The sequence below is a fragment of the Osmia bicornis genome, chromosome 15, assembly GCF_907164935.1.
Source record: "Osmia bicornis bicornis chromosome 15, iOsmBic2.1, whole genome shotgun sequence".
NCBI lineage: Eukaryota > Metazoa > Arthropoda > Insecta > Hymenoptera > Megachilidae > Osmia > Osmia bicornis.
Window position 1 is genome coordinate 123,133 of NC_060230.1, and position 19,890 is coordinate 143,022.

Sequence of the window (19,890 nt, forward strand, 5' to 3'; positions counted from 1 at the left end):
AGATGTAGAAAGACCTTTTTCATTGATTTTAGATTAGAAATCAAAGGGTTTTTCAAGGAATTCATCTTTTTCCTTTCTCTCTGTTAGCTGGATGTTCACATCGAATCTCGCAAATCTTCATTGTCGATCGTGAGTAGCGAAACTGTTTGTTCGGTTGATTGAACGCGAACAGAAACGTTCGCACGTCGAAATTGAATTTTCCTGCGAAACGATTTCGTTAATGAATCCCGTCAAATCGTTTATTACACGTTCTACGCGTGGCTATCTTGGCTATCGTTTTGCAAGATACAGAAAATGCACGCTGGATAACCGGCCGCGGCCCACCAAAGAAGAAGCGAGAAACAAGGAAACGTATTACGTATTTATTCAAACCGAAATATAGTGAACTACAAGTCGGCTTTTATCGATATTACGTATCGATCTTGCCAATAGTCGAACGACTGTAATTAAACTCGACGTGACACGCGATTCCATTCTGTTTTCTCGTTTTATCCTGCTGCACTAGGATTTCATGATCTCTTGCTGGACTATTAAAAGTGTAATTTAAAAAAGGATCACGATAAATAATAATAGTGAAAAAATATAAATGAACACGAATTTTCTGAAACGTTTAAAAATATATAAGTTACCAAAGTTACCGTTGATGTTTATTGAGAAATTTTTAAACGAAGCTTTTTAACAACACGGTGTAATATCCGAAAATTTCAAGATTTGCGATTAAATCCACGGAAGCATATAAAGTACAATAATCAAGAATATTATTTCGCAAAATAGCCCGTTGCAAGGGAACAATCTTGGTACAAGTCACGCCAGCTGCGGTTTCAGCTAAAATTAAGATAATTTGCCAGGAACTGAACAAAGTAGCTGACTTTTTTCAACTATTATACATATGTAGGTAACTCACGGCCGAAGGTGAAAATTTCTTTTATCTTCTTGCAGATCGTAAAAGAACAGAAAATATAAATTCTTAATATTAAAAGTAATCTTTCGTATTTTCCTCACTTATCTTATCATTTTTTACCACTTGATACACATCACATTCTTTTTCAAATTGTACAATAATTTATTCCTAAAAAATGCAAATGTGAAGTATTATTAAAAAAAAAAAATGCTACCTACTTATGGAAATTTAAGTGGCACTTTTGTGCCACTTAATAACACAATAACTAGATGTGCACAGTGAGATATTTACATGAAAAGGCTAACCAAAAGTCTTTTTACAAAATTTTACTGGTTTATTCTAAAAATTCGAAAAATTCTAAAAATTGTAGTGAATTTAATAGATGTATCAGACTAATTTATTTTACTGGATGCTAAAGTGAAGAATAGTAATTAAAATTTGTTATAGAGTAGGTAATTTTAAGTTAGTCTATACCATATACATATGTACGTATCGTTGTCCGTGTCACCGATGACCAGCCATGTGCTAAAATTGGTTAACAGTTGTCCATTACTCTCTACATTCCCTACATATCGTTTGTAACGACAGGATTAACTCGTTTCACGCAGAATTTCTCGTGTACTGCGAATGATCTCGAAAAATCACACCGTAAACGCAAACAAACCCTACCCCCTCCCTGTCCGATGGTAAATATTTCGAGAATTTATTTTTCACGTAAACACCTTTCACGCAAACGTTTCCGGAATTTGTTTCCAATGCTTGCGCGTCCCGCGATCCCGTTTCCAACAACACACACGGGGGAATTCATTTGCCGCGATACACTGAATAACTGGATATTTTATTGGGCCCCGTGTAACGCAAATTTTGCCATGCTGGATCCAACCAAAACGAAAATCATCCAGCAACAAATGCTTTGCGAGAAATTCTATCCTGCTGGAATTCGATATGTTCCAAGAGAACCACGCGGTTAATCTTTACAAGAAAACAAAAAAAAATTTTTTTTATGAATATTCTTCTTCGAAAGTTGAACGATTAAACTACAAATGTTTTAATATTATCGTCAGAAATGTATTCTTAATTGAAGATACATATACGCCGAGAATATTTTTTGCCTGAATGAAATCAAACGAGATAACAAACAGATTTTTGCTGCTCCAAATGGCAAATTAAATTGAAATTCAAATCGATTCTATTTTCCAAGAAAATGTATTAGTTTTTTATTCGTAAAAATATCAGGTGATAATTTCGGTTTCAGAGTTTTTCGAACAAATTTTAGCTTACATTTAAAAAAAATGAATCGAGAGACATTAAATTCAGGATCTACAATATCATCTTTTATCCTCAGGTTACCATCTACCATTTTTACCTAAAGAGTATGATAAACTTTTAAATGTTATCATTCTTGTTTACCTATACCTATTACAATATAATAGGTATTTGAAAATGGATAATTTCATGACATACATTATACTAGAAACTTTGAAACTTAATAACACTTTGTTTCAATGAAGAAACGATAGCCCGATAGAACTAAACCGATCACGAAGAATTTTTCTGGCAAACCCGATGACCCGATGTCGAGTCACGGTGGCGACCATTTTGTTAACAGACGCGATATGACGTCACGCGGCCTTCATGATAACCCTTCTCGTTGTTGCGTTCAAACGATAGCTTATTTCTTCGTTCTTCGTTCTTCGTTCTTCGTTCTTTTGTGATTTACATACATCGCATCGTTCTGTGTAAAATGTTTTCGCGCCTACGTCAATGGTGCCACGATTTGGCGGGAAGAGGAAAATCGATTCTACAGCGTCGTGACTATACTATACACGCAACCATTAGTGCTACATATATGTATGTAGGATAGCCAGTGTGGTTCCGCGGATTTTGAAAAGGTATTCTTTCCAGGAAAACTGTCCAAGAAAAAAGAATTTTCAGAAAGCTCCGTTATTCGAAGATTAGAAGAGGGTAAAATTTGAGGAAAATTTCCATTCAAGTATTCCGTGGACATTCTCGAGAGAAATGGACGTAAAGATCGATTGTCTTGCGTCTACGAGCGACTATCCAAAGAATTTCTCTGATCGTCAGACATGAAAATTCGATCGTAAAGACGAGCGTTACTTTCGAAATGCTTTTCAAACGACCGACCGGTTTCAAATATTCGAATTCGATCACAGGAAACGACCAACGTTAAAGTTATTCACAATGCTTATTTTCGACAATCAGGGAAGATTTTAGTAACTGATACGTCTCTGTTTAATAGTAGTGGCAGAACTAGATATTTCTTCAATTTCGTTGAATCATTAATTTTAAATAAACAATTTCTATGTAGAGTCTTCTGACAATCTAGAAGTTTTTATGTAATTTCAGTGGTCTTTCACGTTGAAACTTTGAAAAGGACGTTAAACTTTCTAAAGTTGAATTTACGAAGAATTTATAGCTACCGAAGTATCCTTTTAAATAACTTAAAATAAGAGGATCGCGCGTATGGACTGTAAGTTCTTTTTTGAGCTTTAATAAGATAGATTTTTTATAGATTTTGCTAATGATCCAGACAGATTGTTAAGACACTGCTGACCCTTAAAATAAAAATTGAAAGAAAATTAAAAGAAAAAAGGAAATTTGACAAAATTTTGTCACTGTTTTAGGTTGGAAACTATGAAAATCGATCAGCAGCGGTAACTATAAGTGACTACATATTCGCGGAATCGTCGCCGAGGAGGAACGGAGAGACGACGGGCTGCAGAGAATCGAGTCGAGACCGCTGCGCAGAAAGCACGGTGGCGGTGGCGACGGCATCGTCGTGGCCTCATCGACCTAACCTACTTTAGTCGAGGGACGCCAGCACGAGGACGACGGTGGCGCCGTCGCCCGAGGACGTCCGACGGCGACGCCATCAACTATATCTAACGGCCGTTCTCCAACGTCCTCGTACCAAGCTCCACCTCCCTCTCACCTTCTCTTTTTTCTTTCTCTCTGCTTTTCCATCACACTTTTGCCCTCCCATCGGCCCCGTAGCCCTTACTTTTTCACCCTAATCGCGCCAAGCAAGCAAGCAAGCAAGCAAGCAAGCAAAACTTTTTCGGCTTGAAATAACCGGCTTGATTTTTCGAAAAACCTGAAGAAACGAAAAATTCGATCGAAAGAAAGAGGGGATATCTTCGAAGAAGCAACAACTTGGTTATTTTCTTGATTTTTAAACAACCAACAGAGTCTATCGATCGGCTCTTGGAACAGTACTTACTTACTTACTTACTTACGAGAGTCTGATGGAGGATAGCGGATACTTTACCATCGTGGCTAAAGGTAGAAGTATGTATGTAGAATGGCATAGATCCAGTCGCCAAACTTGTATTATAACGTTACGTAACAACGGGTAGATTCTCAGCGAATGGTATTATTTATCTAGTACTTTTCGTGATGAAGAGAAGATTTTTTCAGAATTAGTACCGCTCTCGGACTTTCAATTAAAGATGGTACAAAGATTCGAATAATTCAGAATAGGAATTGTTTAATTGAATAATTTCGAATATCTGAATAATTTTGAATGCGAAATTGCTCAGTTTCAAGAATTTTTGTCTTGGAACACGAGAAGTGAAGTTCTATGATGATTGAATTCGTATGATTATCCGCTTCCAGGACATTAAATGCAACGAATCGCTGAGTCAGAGTGAATCACTCCTTGTGTAGTCTCATTTTTTCCTGCTTTCCTCAACTACAATCTGATCTTCTAATATTAACCAACAGTTCTTTTATTTATACATACATATATGTAACGTTTTGAACTACATTAAAATTGTAACTCTCTCCATGGTCCGCCGCCCAAGGGTTAACCACTTATTGTTAGTACACACCAACGTAATACGGTGTAAAAATTACAGAAAAACCGAAGTGTTTCAATTGAATAAAGTTTCATTAAAATTTGAGTCATACACAGTATGCTATATGCTTGCAACGGTTTCTCGACGAGTTAATTTCAGTGATGGCGCGCGTCGTGAAAGCATTTTATAGGGAGTATGTACCGATTAGTATGCCGTAGAAGGAACTCTGTTTCTTCGCTGCTGAGTCGAGGGAGCAAAACGTTTCACCGTTTTGCGATCAGCTTTACTACGAATCCCGTTATATGTATGTACATACCACCATGGTTCTTTCCCTTCTTTTTTCACGGATAACTATTTTAATAAGTACTACTTCGAGACAAATACGATCGAAGAAAAATCACGGATCGAAATAGATGAGTGCGATGTTTCGCGGTCGATTCAACGCTACTACATAAATACATAGTCGAGGCTGTCATTTAATTTCGATTTAGGTGCTTTTGCATTCTCCGAACGTCATCAATCATATGTATGTATGTATGTATGCCTTTGCTTTAATTCGCACGCGACATACGATCTTCCGAAACGCGGAAGTAACTTGACTGGTGGTAAATTGAAGGTATTAAAAGGAATTAAAAAGACATGGTTATAATATGGATGATTTTTTTTTTCTTTTTCTTTGTTAAGGATCTTGAATTTGACTTGAACACTGACAGTGTATAGGGTGATTCATAATAAATATCTACGTATTTATGGTAGGTACTCATTTTTAAATGCTGATAAAATAAATGAATACACAATTAACATAGGTAGGTACGTGTTCGATGAATCAACGTGTTTTATACATATACATAAACGAAAAATTGACGAGCCATTTTTATAACGAGCTGGTTAAAGGTTAAAGTTAAAGGTATTGGCCAATACGAATGGAGGATAATAGCCATGTGTATTCCGAGATGTTACGTAGACACGATCTCGTCCAGAAATTCGGCGCGTGAAAGCAACACGGCCTAAATTTAGAAAGTAGCCAGACCAGGCTTTAGCTAGCTAGCTAGAGCAACTTTCATCTTGAAGTCGTCGATTCTGATGCTCTTGAAATGTTGCCTCTGCTTCGACTAACAAAATTATAAAATTTTATCAACGAAGAAAGATGAATTTATTTCTTCTACCTATTTTTCGTCTAAAATTTTTCTAATCTCCACATATGTATTTATAATGGAATACAAAGGTTCATAATACATAATAGGTATGTAATGGAGCTTAATTCTTTGGACGATGAATAGGAACGAACGTTCGAACATAATAAATCAACGTGTCGCGGTAGCAGCTTTTCGAACGAGGCATTGATGGAAATTTGACCCGATAAAAAAGACACTCGAGCAGGATTTTAATATCGTGAATCTGTCAGAAACAACGCTTCTACCGTGTCACTGCACGATTAATAATTTATTATCCGTCTACTCTGGTGGACAGAAAGTCGTCGGTTGGCTCTATCCCCAGAATTACTCTGATTTTTCTCGGAATCAAATTGGGACTCTCTGTATAATCAGGTCGATTATTAAAAGAAGAAGGAAATATTTTTTATTCTGAAATTTGTTGAAACTCGAACAGATGATTTTGACATGTCAAATGCACTGAAATGCACTGAAATGCACTGAAATGCACTGAAATGCACTGAAATGCACTCAAAAATAGAACCTATCTATTTATTCGTGTGAAATCATGATCTTTTCAGTTGCATCAGCTATTACAGAACGCTCTTCATTGAAACTTTTCATCTCTTTCACTTATACCTACTACATATTCGTAACAGTAAAGTTTCTTCTTACAATCTCGCCTCGATTTCACATCTGACAATCAATTAAAAGTGTTAAAAAAAAGCAAAAGAGAAGCGTAATGCAGAGGATTGCTCGTCACGTGAGAAAGCTAAGTAGACTATCAGTATGGCGCATCGTTCGCGAATAGAGATGCCATACGATAACGTAACCAACAGTGGCACTAACGGTAATGGTAATTTATCGATAATGTTGCCACCCCATTGTTACACGACACGTACGCGGCGCACACGTGTACAATATCTGTGTGCACAAACATGCAAGCATTCGCCAATGCGGACGGGACCATCGATATTAATACCGTTTGTTAACGTGTTTTCTATCTTATCAATTATTAACATTTATTTATTTTGTTTCAGGTATTTCATTATTTCATTATTTCATTATTTCATTTTTCAATATACTTTTTGTCTTTCAAACAAAACATTTTTCTCGTATATATCAAACTGATAATTAGGATAATTGAGCTAATAAGTACCTACCGAATGAAACATCGCAATCAAGAAATAGCATTATTTTCATCGAACCCTGCATTTCCTTCGTCAACCACGTGACACCATAGAGAGAAGCGTACTTACACGGTGAACCGTGAACAGGGTTAAATTCCTTCGACCGATTCCTACCGACGCGACGCGACGCGCGGCGCGGCGTTTCTTTCCGCTTCACGTGTGCGCAGTTAAGCGAACCGCTCGTTTACCGGTAGCGTGCTTTCCATCATCAATCCCGCTCATTTGCGCGGATTCAAAGTGGTTAACGCGAAGCAGACATGAGATAGAATTTTTTACAATCAACCATATCGAGTGTCTATCGATTGGAGTCCCAAAGGAATGGTAAGTACATACTAAGGTGGGTCGATAGGAGGACTCGCAACTTGTTGGTGCAAGTTGCAAGGTCGGGACCTTGCAGGAAGAAGACAAGCTCGTGGCGCGGGCTAGCAGGGCTCGAGGAATCGATCGTCCGTGAAAAGGATCCTTTCTCACTCAGAGGGCTATTGCAAACGAACCGGCACGGTGAGTTTCCCATGGCACTCGATGCCGAAGATGGCGCTGGTCTTTTATTAAAAATAAATTATCCAGAGGAAGATCGACGGAGTAGAGGGGCGGTTGCATGCACGGCTGGCTAACATCGAACACGAACAGCAGGAGGAGGAGGAGGAGGAGAAAGGCGACGAAGAAGAAGAAAAACGAGAAGAAAAACGAGTGGCGGGAAGGTGAAGAGGAGAAGAAGCAGAGAGTAGATAGAGCCGGACTGCGGAGAAGGAACGAAAGGTAAGAGCATCCTTTGGAACCGGTCCTTCCTCTTCGATACTCGCCAGTGACCAGAGACGCCGAGAGGAAACCAGAATCAGAGAACCATGAGGACGGCACGAGGCTTCGATTGACGAAATCGAACGTAACCGAACCAGTTCCACGAGCAAATGGGAAGGAAAATTCAAGATGATTCATGTTACCCTATCGTTACGATCGCCTCTGCCGGAAGCTCTACCTCGTACGTCTGTATACATATACCTATGTATCTATTAAATTACATAGGTATGCATCCCCGGATAGATGTTTCTGTCCGTGGGCTGACTTTGAACTTGCAAATTATTTATGGACAGTTGTCTTACTTGAGGGTAAAAATGATACAGGAAGCTATCGAAATCATTGCCAGCTGATTTAGAGACACTTTTAATACAGTGTTCACTTGAGAAAAATACCCTCGACAACATCTCGCGCGAGTTTCACGGGTCTGGAAGAGCCTTTATAGAAAATTATTTTCCAAACTGACGAGGAACTTAGCTTCTCTTGTCAGAGCAAAATTCACTGGAAAAAACATAACTTATACTTTCTTGAAACTATAATATTCATGCATAGCTTCGGGATACATACTCGTAAATTGTGCTTTACTTGTCGAATAAAACCTTCTCCATTACCATTCCACGTTCCCGCGGAATTTAACGAACTCGGCTACGCCCTGCAGTTGCATTCGAATGATAATACCATTCACGTGTCTCCGTCTACCGTGAAATAGTACTATACAGGGTGTATCAAAAAGGTTACGTACCGAGGTGGCTGCATATTTTCAATGTAAAAACAAGTCGAAAGGTCCTTAACCATTTTACAATTAAAAGTGAAATGTCTAAAGGGGGAAGAAAAGGTTTTTGTTAAATGGCTCGCCCTTTCGAGTCAATTGGTGGTTACGTAATTTGCGCCACTGCCATGAGGACAAATTCTTGGACAAGTCTGCCTCGGGCGACTCGACGAACAGCTGACGGACCATCAGAGACTCAGGCATAGGACTGTCAAATGATATTTAAAGTTATTCACTCTTGGTCATGCACGTGGTCGTTTAAATCCAAATATTCGCAAGCAGATTCTCAATCTCCTTTTCTCTCTTTCACATTCCCTGCTAAATGGATCGTTTTTTTATTTCGGTTAATGGCGGTATTAATTGGTCCATCTACTACAACATTAAACCGCTGTCACGAGGGTGAATTCTTGGACAGGTATCCTATGGCCAACTGAACAAACAGCTGACGCGTTATCAGAGATTCTATATGGGTACGCATTGGCGCACGAGGTAAATGCTACCAAATGATACTTAATACGTTTGATTCTGAACTGACAGGTGCAACTCGTCCGCGATAAGGCGATGCCGTAAATTAAGCCATTAAGAAAGCGGCATCGATTGATGTAGCGTTCTCTTTCAGGTCCGCGTTCGGTACACCCTGTATAACCCTCGAGGTACGCAGCGTCGTCGTTTCGAGAAACGGAGACACTATTTCCAACGCTTACATATATTCACTGCGAGAGCCGCATCGGCGAATTTCAGAATCTTCCCAGTATGCGGCGTTACGATCGTCCTTGACGCGTGGAGAACAGCTTCGCGCGCCGCGTTTCGCCGCAGAAGACGATGGCCTTTTTCCTGTCTTTGTCGTGCAAACGCTTTACCAGAGGAGTAAGTAGCTACGGTCCGATAGAAAAGGAGGAAAGAAAGAAGCGGAGAAGCAGTCGTGCCAACCAGCCAGGCCAAAGTCTGCTTCTTTTGGGTCTCTTCTCACCGATTCTCTCTCTTTCATCTTCCTCCTCTCCATCCTCTTCTCGTTTCTCTACGGATACCTCTTCGTTGCTCCATCGTTGCTCCATCGTTGCTAGTGTCGTCAGCAGCGAGGCGCGAGTCTCGGCTTGTCTCTCAGCATTTCTCGCGTCTAACTCACTCCTGCGAAGCGAGAGGAGCGGCATGCCTGGGAGCCTTCTTTCTCATGGCCTCATGCCAGCATCGCTCCTCCTCGTCGCACCAAACAACCGATGACCTCCCAACCTTGTCTCGTTATACAGTTCGTGTCTCTTTTCTCCCTTCACCCCCAACACTTTTTCCTCCCCCGCCCAAGTATCTTCTCCTTCTCCTTCTCCTTCACGCCCCTACCAACGCTCACTGACGCCGATGATTGCGCGTTCCTCTTTGCCTTGCTCCTTTTTTCCCCTTCCTCATTTTCTTTTTCTTTGCTGTACTTCCCCCACTAGGGGCGCCACGATCGCGCGTCTCAACTTTTCTAGTTTTCTTTTTTTTTTTCTTCTTCTCTTCTTTCGCGCGTTCCGTCCACCGTGCCGTGTTCTTCTTGCTCGGTCGCCCAGTGTTTTTAAAGTGGCTAACTGTAAACTTTGCTTCGTGGCGCGCGTGCACACGCAGCCACTGGCCGAGCATCACGTAGCCGCTTAGTTATGCCTTTGCCCCTGACCATTGCACCGGCGACCTTAACGAGTACAAAGTGCGAGAGGGAAGAACGTGGCACCTCGACGACCGCTACGCCGCGCCGCGCCGCGCCGGCCACATTGGAATTTCACCGTGCACCATGGCACCATTTTTACAATCACTTTTTTTCAGCTACAGTAATCGTCGAAAAGGGATTCGCCCTCACCATTGCATTTTCTTACATCAACTGTCATCACCGCGTGCGGTACCCTTCACGGGCCCTTTTCAAGGGACGCGTCCCAAGCCTTGCTTTTTTGCCAATCACCATTTTCGTCCTTTCTTTTTCATCTTTTTCATCTTTTTCGCTTTTGTTATGTTATTCACACTCTCTTTTTCAATTAACTTGTCAAACAAACTGAAATAGCGGGCAGGGAAAGAGAGGAACAGGATCGTGCAACAGAGTGACCATCCAGACGCGTGACAAAAGCGAGGAAAAAATAAAAATACCGCGGGAAAGAGAGTTAAACGAGGGTTAAACGAGCGACGAGGAAATGGTGGGCAGGTAGGGGGCAGCAGTGGACCGCATGCGCAGTTGCACGCGCAGATAATGTTCTTTGGTTCAGGATATGTAAGTACTTACAAGCGTACGCATAGCCTAAGGGGCCAGCGAGAAAACTTTTCTTTTATCTTCTCTCCTTCTCACGCGTTGTTTGCCCTATCCTCGTCGCGTCGGGCGCGTGGCATCTCCTCTCTTTCTTCGATAGCTTGTAAATTCTACTCTCTTTCAATGGGTATGTCCTTCGGTATCCTCGTTGTCTTACCGCTGCCACCATGTTCTCCTCGCTGGATGCGATTTGCCCGGCCTCTCGAGTATACGCGAACCTCTATTCAACCGTGTACAACTGGTATACACACGTTTTCGTGCTTACGATCCATTCGAGCGGGAAAAACACGAAGATTTGAAAACAGAACACAGGTGTATAACTCGCGGCCCGTGGGGACGTTGCCAGAGGGCACGAGTCATTGTCACCCGTCTCCCTGCCTGCCTTTTACATCTTTTTCAATTATTGAAAAATCCACTCGACCAACTTACGATTCGACGTTCAATCAACGAGCTCTTTTTTTTCTTTTTTTTTTTTTTTAATTTCAGAATCATTGGTTAATCAAGAATATTGATTAAGAGCGAAGCGGATGGGAAGAGACATGTGAGAAAATTCAGGCGCCAGAGAAATCACGATGCAAGAGAGTTCGTGCTCTGCAACCGGAAACGGTTTATATGGTGCCTGCCCATTTGCACCGCTAAATGTAATAACTTAATGCCATTGCATCCTGTTATAATTCACATGGTTAGAGGTTGCGAGTTATTGTACGGGCGTCGGTCACGCCGAAACTTTTCACACGAACACGGGCCGAACCATTCGTTTATACTTGATCGTCTCGTTCTAATGCTAATCAATTAATCTTAAGGATGAATTTTATGAAAGTGGTTTAAACCACTGAATCTTGGTGTTTGTGTGTTGAAATAAGTAGGTACGCACACCGAGCGTATACGAAAAATTTGTTATTTAATCAAGCTTTTCTAATTACCGTATTTTCAAGCTTTCGTTTGAAGAATATGTATTATGCAAATTTCGCGCACGTCGCGGGAGTTTTGTAATTTACTTCGAAGGTTATTACACGTACCCTCGCGTAACATCACCGTGTAAAAGCTGTTCTGTAGATGAAGATATTTATAAAATTTTCCGTTTTTATTTCATTAACTAAATTGTTAATTTACGTAAAGTATTTTGAATACCTATGTTTTAATTATGTATTCCGACTGTTATTAATGTATAAGTTACGAAATTTTAGCAAAGTCGTACATTAACAGGGGAGAAAAAGAGAAAGCAAAAGTTAATTTGTAAATGCATGGATTCTTGCAAACACACTCTCGTTTATATTTGATCGAGAGTTGCACATATTAAAGAGAAGGAACGGATAGGGGTGGATAGGGTTAAAAGTTTCGCGTAACGGCGCGACTGGAAACAGTAAAACCGTGAACGAGAGTGTGGGCTCCTCTCGGCAGCGCGGCGCCAACAGATAAATTTACCCTCTCTGTTCTCTCTTCCTACCCCTCCATGAATACACCGACAAGTCTCGTTCTTCCTCTTTTCTAGCTGTTCTCCTTTATTTCTGTCTCGTTTCGTCTCAACTCGGTCGCGCGACCGTCTCTCCACCTTCCTCCTGGTGCATTAGCCAAGGAAATATCTCTGAACTCTCCTTTCACATACCTTAGGCGGCAGTTGAAGGCCTTTGCGCGTTTATTCTTTGTGGGCCGACGCCGCCGACTGCCGCACGTCGCGTCGCGTCGCGTCGCGTCACGAAAACCGCGACGCGTTCCTCTTTTCAATTTCCCGCCGAAAGAACGCGCGAAATTTGAACGTAGCAAAGTAGAAATCCACAGAAAGAGAAACACGAGAGAAACTTTGAATGAAACGAAACAATTACCGAAGCAGATAATAGTAACTCTATTTACAACTTTGAGTTGTTAAAATTTTCAGCGTTACAACGCAAGAACCATTAGTTGCGATACTTGATTCTGTTGGCAAAACAACTCAATGTTTATTAATAATGCATATATTGTGCATTGTCTACTGTTGATCATTGAAACGCTTCACACAGAAGTCATTGAAAACCGACCGATAACTTATATTCGTATGTCAACTAATTAATACTGTCGTTTCAGACGATAAAACGTGTACATATTTTATTTGATCGCGTTGCCTGCCGTAGCGAATCGACTCTACTACGCCCGTTCGCTTTGTGTAATTTACCGGGAAGCCAGCTTTATGATCGACGAAAGCTTCGTTTGGATTTATTAAATCGCGTTAATAATTTCGTTAATAATTACAAGGATATTGTCCATTGAATCTCTGTTCCTGCTTTAGGGGGAACTATACCTACGTGCTGTCATTCTGTATTCAAAAACAATGAGACTGATGAAGATATACATTTTCGTATCTAATTTATCGTAGTAAAAGCATCTACGAAATAAAAATGTACGATATTATTAATTTAAATAAACAATTTTACTGATAAATGTAAATTAACACTTTTACTGTGATACATATATCAGTTTTGCGGCTATGAAAATGTTTATTATTATTTTTTTTTTTTATTTACTTTATGTTATGTGAAACTATGCTATAAATGAAAAAAATAGATTAAGCGTTTTCTCATTCCCACGAGATAGCCTCTTCCAGCTAGCGTTAAAAAGAAATCGAGCAGAACTGGACCGAGCGAACAATATTTAATTGCATATCATATTTCTCGCGATACTCTTCGTTATCAGATTAGATGTTCCCATCACGCGTTTAAATGATCACGTTGCGTGGATCTTCGTACCTCTTCTTACGCAATATAATATGTATGTAGCACGAATTTATACCAGTCATTTTGGTTTTAGTGCGTAAAAAGGAAAGAAAACAAAAATGATACTTTCTATTATAAATTATGTTATCATTTTTTCATCCTAAACATTAAATTCCCTTGATGATTCTATACACACAATTACACTAACAACAAACCATCAATTCGAATATTCAGGATATGCAACTATGTATTCTCCGGGGAAATTAATTAATTATACCATGTTTCTCAATAATAATTCGTCGATGATAATATCTGCATATTGTTCGTATCAAACAAAAGGCAAACAAGTTGCCGCTATACCCTTTCAATTTCAACAAAACAGACTAACGTATCATTATGGTAAATGAACGTAACAATAAAATCCCTTCCTCGAAATTTAATTGAAAAGTAACAGCAAGTTGCTGAAATCCAGTATTCGTTTGTTGAAATTTTTTTAAAAACCTAGCCCTAATACAATTTTTGCAATTAGAAAAGTTAGCAGCAACTAGGCATAAAAAAATCTGAAAATCTGTATAAGAAGAAATAGAAAAATGAATCTGCGCTTCGAGAAAGGTTATCCGCGAAGGCGCAGCAGAGTCGAAGAAGAGAATTTCTGCTGCGTGGGCGTCGGATCTGCGTCACCAAGCTCGAATCAGTGTCGTAACGTTAGCTCGTTACTTCGGAAGACGGATAAACGGGACCGTTATGTATCCAATCAGGATCGGCAACGAGAAGCAGGCGAGCGTATGAAAGGATGAAGAAAGTCGAAAATATTAGCACGCTTGTTTGACATTATTTTCCTTCGTGGATGATCCTTGAAGCTAGCGAGGAAAGTCTCCGGAATGGTATTAAAATATAATGGAACTATGAATAATGAAATGGGAGAATTTCTGAAAGTAATCTACTCCTATAATCGATTTCTCTATTCATACCATACAGGGTGTGATTCCAGAAAGGAGTGAATCTATCTAAAACGATAAGTCGAAAATGTAGAATGACATTTTGTGTAGAAAACTCCATTTTTCAGTAAATCAATATCGAAGGAATTTATGTATCCGTGATAATCAGGTAGATATTGATAATTTCCATACAGTTTGCCTAGTAAAACGCGTAAGATCAATGAAGCCTAAAGAGGCTTCAGTTATGAAGAATTGCATTCAGCAATGATTTTTTCATGAAATTATTCAATGTGAAAAAATGTTTCAATTACATCTACAAAAAGAAGCAATTGAAAAGAAGAAGAATATGAAATGTCTGAATTATTTAAATCGAACATCGACAGATATTCTGTCGTGCCAAATTTCCATCAACTTTTAACGAACCCCTGTGAATCTTTCAAAGAGTTCAATTTGGAAGCTCGTGGTTCAAAAACAATAGCTGAAACCGAATCGAAAAAAAAAAAAAAAAAAAAAGAAAAAACAAACCAGAGGATACTCTGGTCAATGTTTTATGTGGTTGAAAATTGAAGGTAGACAGAAAAAAGGTAGCGATAGTTGGATCGTTAAAATTTTCAATACCCTTGTTTTGTAAAATATAGCAGGTCAATTTTTCTTTTTCCTTTTTTCTTTTTTCAATTTGATTTTTAAGGTAATGTAATTAAATACACCAATAATTGAAATAATTTCAACAACTAAAGTAATCGTTATTGATGTTGCAAAATTTGTAACATTGTACAACATAGCTAAATGAGAAGCGATGTAAATATTAATGCGAACAGATATGCTTCTCTTTTTCCTTATAAAAAATGTTATTTTTAGAATTTACATATATCGTTTACCATTTCGAGTTTTCAATTCCTTCAAGCATAGTGCTTGCACTGAACTGGATACCGGCGATATCGGGTGAATGGTACAGTGATCGTCGAGAAAGTATGTAACTGGTCTGGGTCTATTCTGGGCCTTACATAAGGAGTTTCATGAGTTGCAAACTCTCATTGAAAGACGCGAGCTTTTTCAAAAAGCTTGCGTAATCCCATGTCAACCAATGCATCTAACGATAAGAAAACATTACCTAATCACTGGGAATTTCTCCTCTATGCTACTTTCAATTATATTTCAATTATAAATTATAAATTATAAATTATAAATAATTTTATGCAACCTTTTCTTTTCAAGCATGTTATACAATTTTATGCAATTTGAAAAATTATATAATTTAATTAATTACGAAAAGGAGAGTATCACGAAAGAATTATTCTATAAACGATCATATAGGAAAACTCATTATTTTCGAAGAACAATTTGTTTTATAAGTAAAAAAGAAGAACGAAATAATTCTATAGAAGTTACTGTACATCGGAAAAATAATTTCGTAAAGTTGATGGAATATTGGAGAAACAATTTAAAAGGGTTAATGGAATATTAATTACAGAAATTATCTTTGAAGGAAACTGGCTCGATGTTCCTACGATCAATTATTTAAATTAAACTGAATGTATGTATTTATTTTTAAATAATAATCTATTTTGTAAAAGAATTTTCGCATAAATCATTATCACGTTACCAAATGAAAGAAACGCGATGAAAGTATGAAAACAAATGTAAATCATGCTTTATTCGATCTAGTCGATGAGGCGTGTTGCGTTTCGCTTTCCTCGCTAGGAATGCAACGATCTTGTCGAATCTCAGAAATACACGTGTCTTGTGCACCTGCGCTAAGTTATGCACCGTATAATCAATCTATCTTTTCATCCCCCCCCCCCCCCCCCCCCCCTCTCACAGTTTCGTGTTTAACACGATACAGATTCCAAAGATACTTTAATATAAACAATGCCACCCAATTACATATGCAATAGAATTATCTAATGAAAATTTGATCAATTAAAATCTTATCTAAAAGTTATAAACGCACTTTGATTTGATTTATTTGGACGACTTGTAACTATCTGATTAAATAATAATAAATGTAACATTCTAAGGTATTAGGAAAATCTTATTACGATACCGTATAACAAATTTGTTCAATTTCCTACCTTTAACCGTAAATTCCATCAGAGGAGGATCCTCAGCCAGGGATGTTTGTAACCTCCTCCAGTTCACCAGTTCACCAGGTGGTATGGAGCTGTTCACAGAAAACACACACTAGTTTCACGAAACAGTCATTTGTCAGGTGTACTAACACTAAACTCGTTATGCGATAGAATCGCGTAAAGAGATAAATTTCACGGAGCATCGTTTGCGCGACACTGACACGATGTTATCGAAACCGAAAGTGAATCGCTACTGAATTGGAATCCTAGACAAGCGTAACGTTTGCCTCGATTTTCTTCACCAAGGTTATGGACGACGAGCATTGTTTGGGTTTCGATTCAGGTCAGGTAGCTGTTGTGTATCTTCGACTGTTATTTACCTCGACATCATATTTTACTTATAATACTTTGGATTTATGCGACTTTAATTAAGGAGGGGAATATTTCGCACGACATTGTGATACATCCCCCTAAATCATTACCCTATAAAATGGTGATTGAGTATGAAATCCTCGATAGACAGTGGAGAATGGAATCCGCGTTGTTCACGAAACCGCAACGCAACCCGAAAACCCACTGAAATCCGTTTTCAAAAAATGATTGCAACCATGACCGCGGACAAGGTTTGCCAGGTAACGAACTAAGCAATGGTCCTTTCATACCAGCCGCCTGTGGTTACGTTTTCTGATCGACCGTCTATCGATTCGATTAAAAACGGAGAGACGAAACGGGCGAGGGAACGAAAAAAATAAACGAAGAAATCGTAATCGTGGAGAGATTTCAGATATCCACGCGCAAACAGGTTTTTGACCACGCGTACCTATATGTCTAATAGGGCTTTATACGCAATTAATTAATTAATCGTACATAAAATTAATAAATATGGAAATTTTTAGTTTTCGCTCATGACCGGCTCGATCATTCCCATATAATTATTATTTTCCATAGAAAATTAACAAGGTTCCAGAAATGATATCGAGAAGTGCTTAACACGTGGTTTGTAGTATACCTTAATCAATGAACGGGGTACTCGAGCGAATGAACCAAATCGTGCCTAAAGTATATGCACGTCGTTCGACAATAACCATTGACACGACGTACTGCGGTTTCGTTGGGAACGAGGACAAATGAGAATGGTACACACGCTCTCTGTCCCTCTTGCTTTCATTTGCTATTATCGTACCGGGGAATCTGAACAAATTGAATGCTGAAGAAGGAAAGCAGGTGGTGGTAAATTGATGATGCTCGAATTGTGAGTTATCACGATGAATTTAAATCTGAATTAAAACTGTAAAATGATAAAGAATTTATTTACAATATTTACCCAGGCCAGTTTTAAATATTTTATATAAATAAAAATAAAATTTATTTATTGTTATCACCGATTGTACATATATGTACTTACGTGCATGGATCTGACAACAACGATTACAAGCTTTTCTGGTCAAAGAAAAAGTAAGAAAAAAAAAGAAAAAAAAAGTATGTACAGAACCGAGTTGTACGTTATGTTAATCGAGTTATTTCAATAATCGTTCCACTTGGCCGTGGAAATGAACGAGAACGTCCTTCCGCTTGATTACGGAATCTCACCTGTTGCCGGCTATTACTTCTCGCGTGGATTACGTAACAATTATTACGACAATCGATTACCGTTTTATCGAGGTCGTGGATGAACGTTGAAATCGATTTAAACTAGATAACGGCACATTGGGGCGTTCCGATAACTCGTAGCTTGCCTTCTATCGATTGTATTACTGGTCTTGTTCAGGGTTGTCTCAATCAATTATGCAAATTAGCTGACACATTAATTGTATCTTCAAATTTCTGTTTGTCTATTTCGCGCAAACCTGCTTGCCCAATGGGTAGCAGCTAGTAACTTGTGAACGAATTCTTAGTAAATAACAGTGATTAACTTTGATTGTTTTCTAATGATAATATTGCATTTCTGTCATCGGTATTTGGTTTTATTTAATAATAATATTTCATTCTTCCTGCCGTGAGCTAGGATCCTAAGAAATTTGGAAATTTGGAAATTTAGAAAGTCGGCGATTTTATAATTTTGCTAATCTCGGATTTCGATGGTCTGAAATTGAAAAATTTTATAATTTTAGTTTAAGAATTCTGAAATTCTGATACTTTTACCTTATTACCTTATTACAAAAGTTGAATTAACGAAATTCAACAATAAGTACCTAATCATTTCTTTGCAATGAACTTCTGTCATAAGTACAATTAATGTCTTCGTTACACAAATCAATTTGTATAATCGAGTAGGTACTTACATATTACATAACAGTTATATTATCATTAATAATAAGTCTCATCAGGTTTCTGTTTATACCCGAAGGGAATGCGTGTAACGTAAGTATACGAGTTTAAAAAGAGAAAATTATCTCGATAATCCTATTTAAAGCAACAGATACGTCAGATATCTGAATGAAGCGATCCCATAAAAATGTTACGAGCATTAGAAGCTCAGAGCCGTGAGATTTTACACTCCGATCAACGTAACGATTGCTGTTCGTCATTGTGTAAGATGCGGTCGGCTATCATCAGGTATTCTGTTAGCAAACATGTCATTAATCCGATTCGATTGATCGATAAGGTGAGGAGGGAGCCGCGCGTGCCACGATAAAACGTGTTGAGAACGATTCGATCGGAGAGGATCGGAGAGGATCGGTCACGATTTCGTTTTTTCTTACCTCGAAACATGCTCTTCAAGAACGTACGCCGTGTAGCAAGGTACGAGAGTTATAGTCTTAACTACTATTATTATAAAAAATAACGACATCTCAAAGTTTTTTACTCATCGTCAAATAAAAAACTAATCTCTTTAATTTAAGAAAAAATCTAGTCGAATAATTTGATTGAAAAAAATTGAAGAAAAAATAAGAAGCTCCTTTCCAATCCCCTTAACACTACATACATATTAGCATCATTTCTTTAGTGGAAGAATAAATACGAGTACTTAACCGTCAATTAAGAATCTCGTTTAGCCGAGATCAGAGTGGTTCAATTGTTTCTCTCTGTCTCGTTTCTCCGTACGGCGCGGCGCGGCGGCGCGGCGGCGGCGTACGCTATTAATCCGGTTCGCGATCGATCGATCCGGATCGAGATTGTCAGCAGGAGTGGCACGTGCCCACTGTAAATATGGTAAATGACTCAATTGGAATTACAACTGGTGATTTTTTATCTGCGCCCAGCATGCCACGAATCTGTACACGTACTTACTCTGATGAATCACCAGACGAATCACTTTTACCTTTTCCTCTTTAAAGTAACAGAAGTTACTTTATCTTGATGTAT

At 38.7% G+C, this 19,890-nt stretch overlaps 1 protein-coding gene across 2 annotated transcripts in view; it reads right to left on the reverse strand.

Annotated features, from left to right (window-relative positions):
• LOC123988508 overlaps positions 1–19,890 on the reverse strand; it is a 120,170-nt gene that overhangs the window by 44,108 nt on the left and 56,172 nt on the right. For both annotated transcript variants that reach the window (XM_046288798.1, XM_046288797.1), the window contains exon 4: positions 16,588–16,676. In XM_046288798.1, coding sequence (XP_046144754.1) covers positions 16,588–16,676 — 89 coding nt within the window. The remainder of the gene's footprint in view (positions 1–16,587; positions 16,677–19,890) is intronic.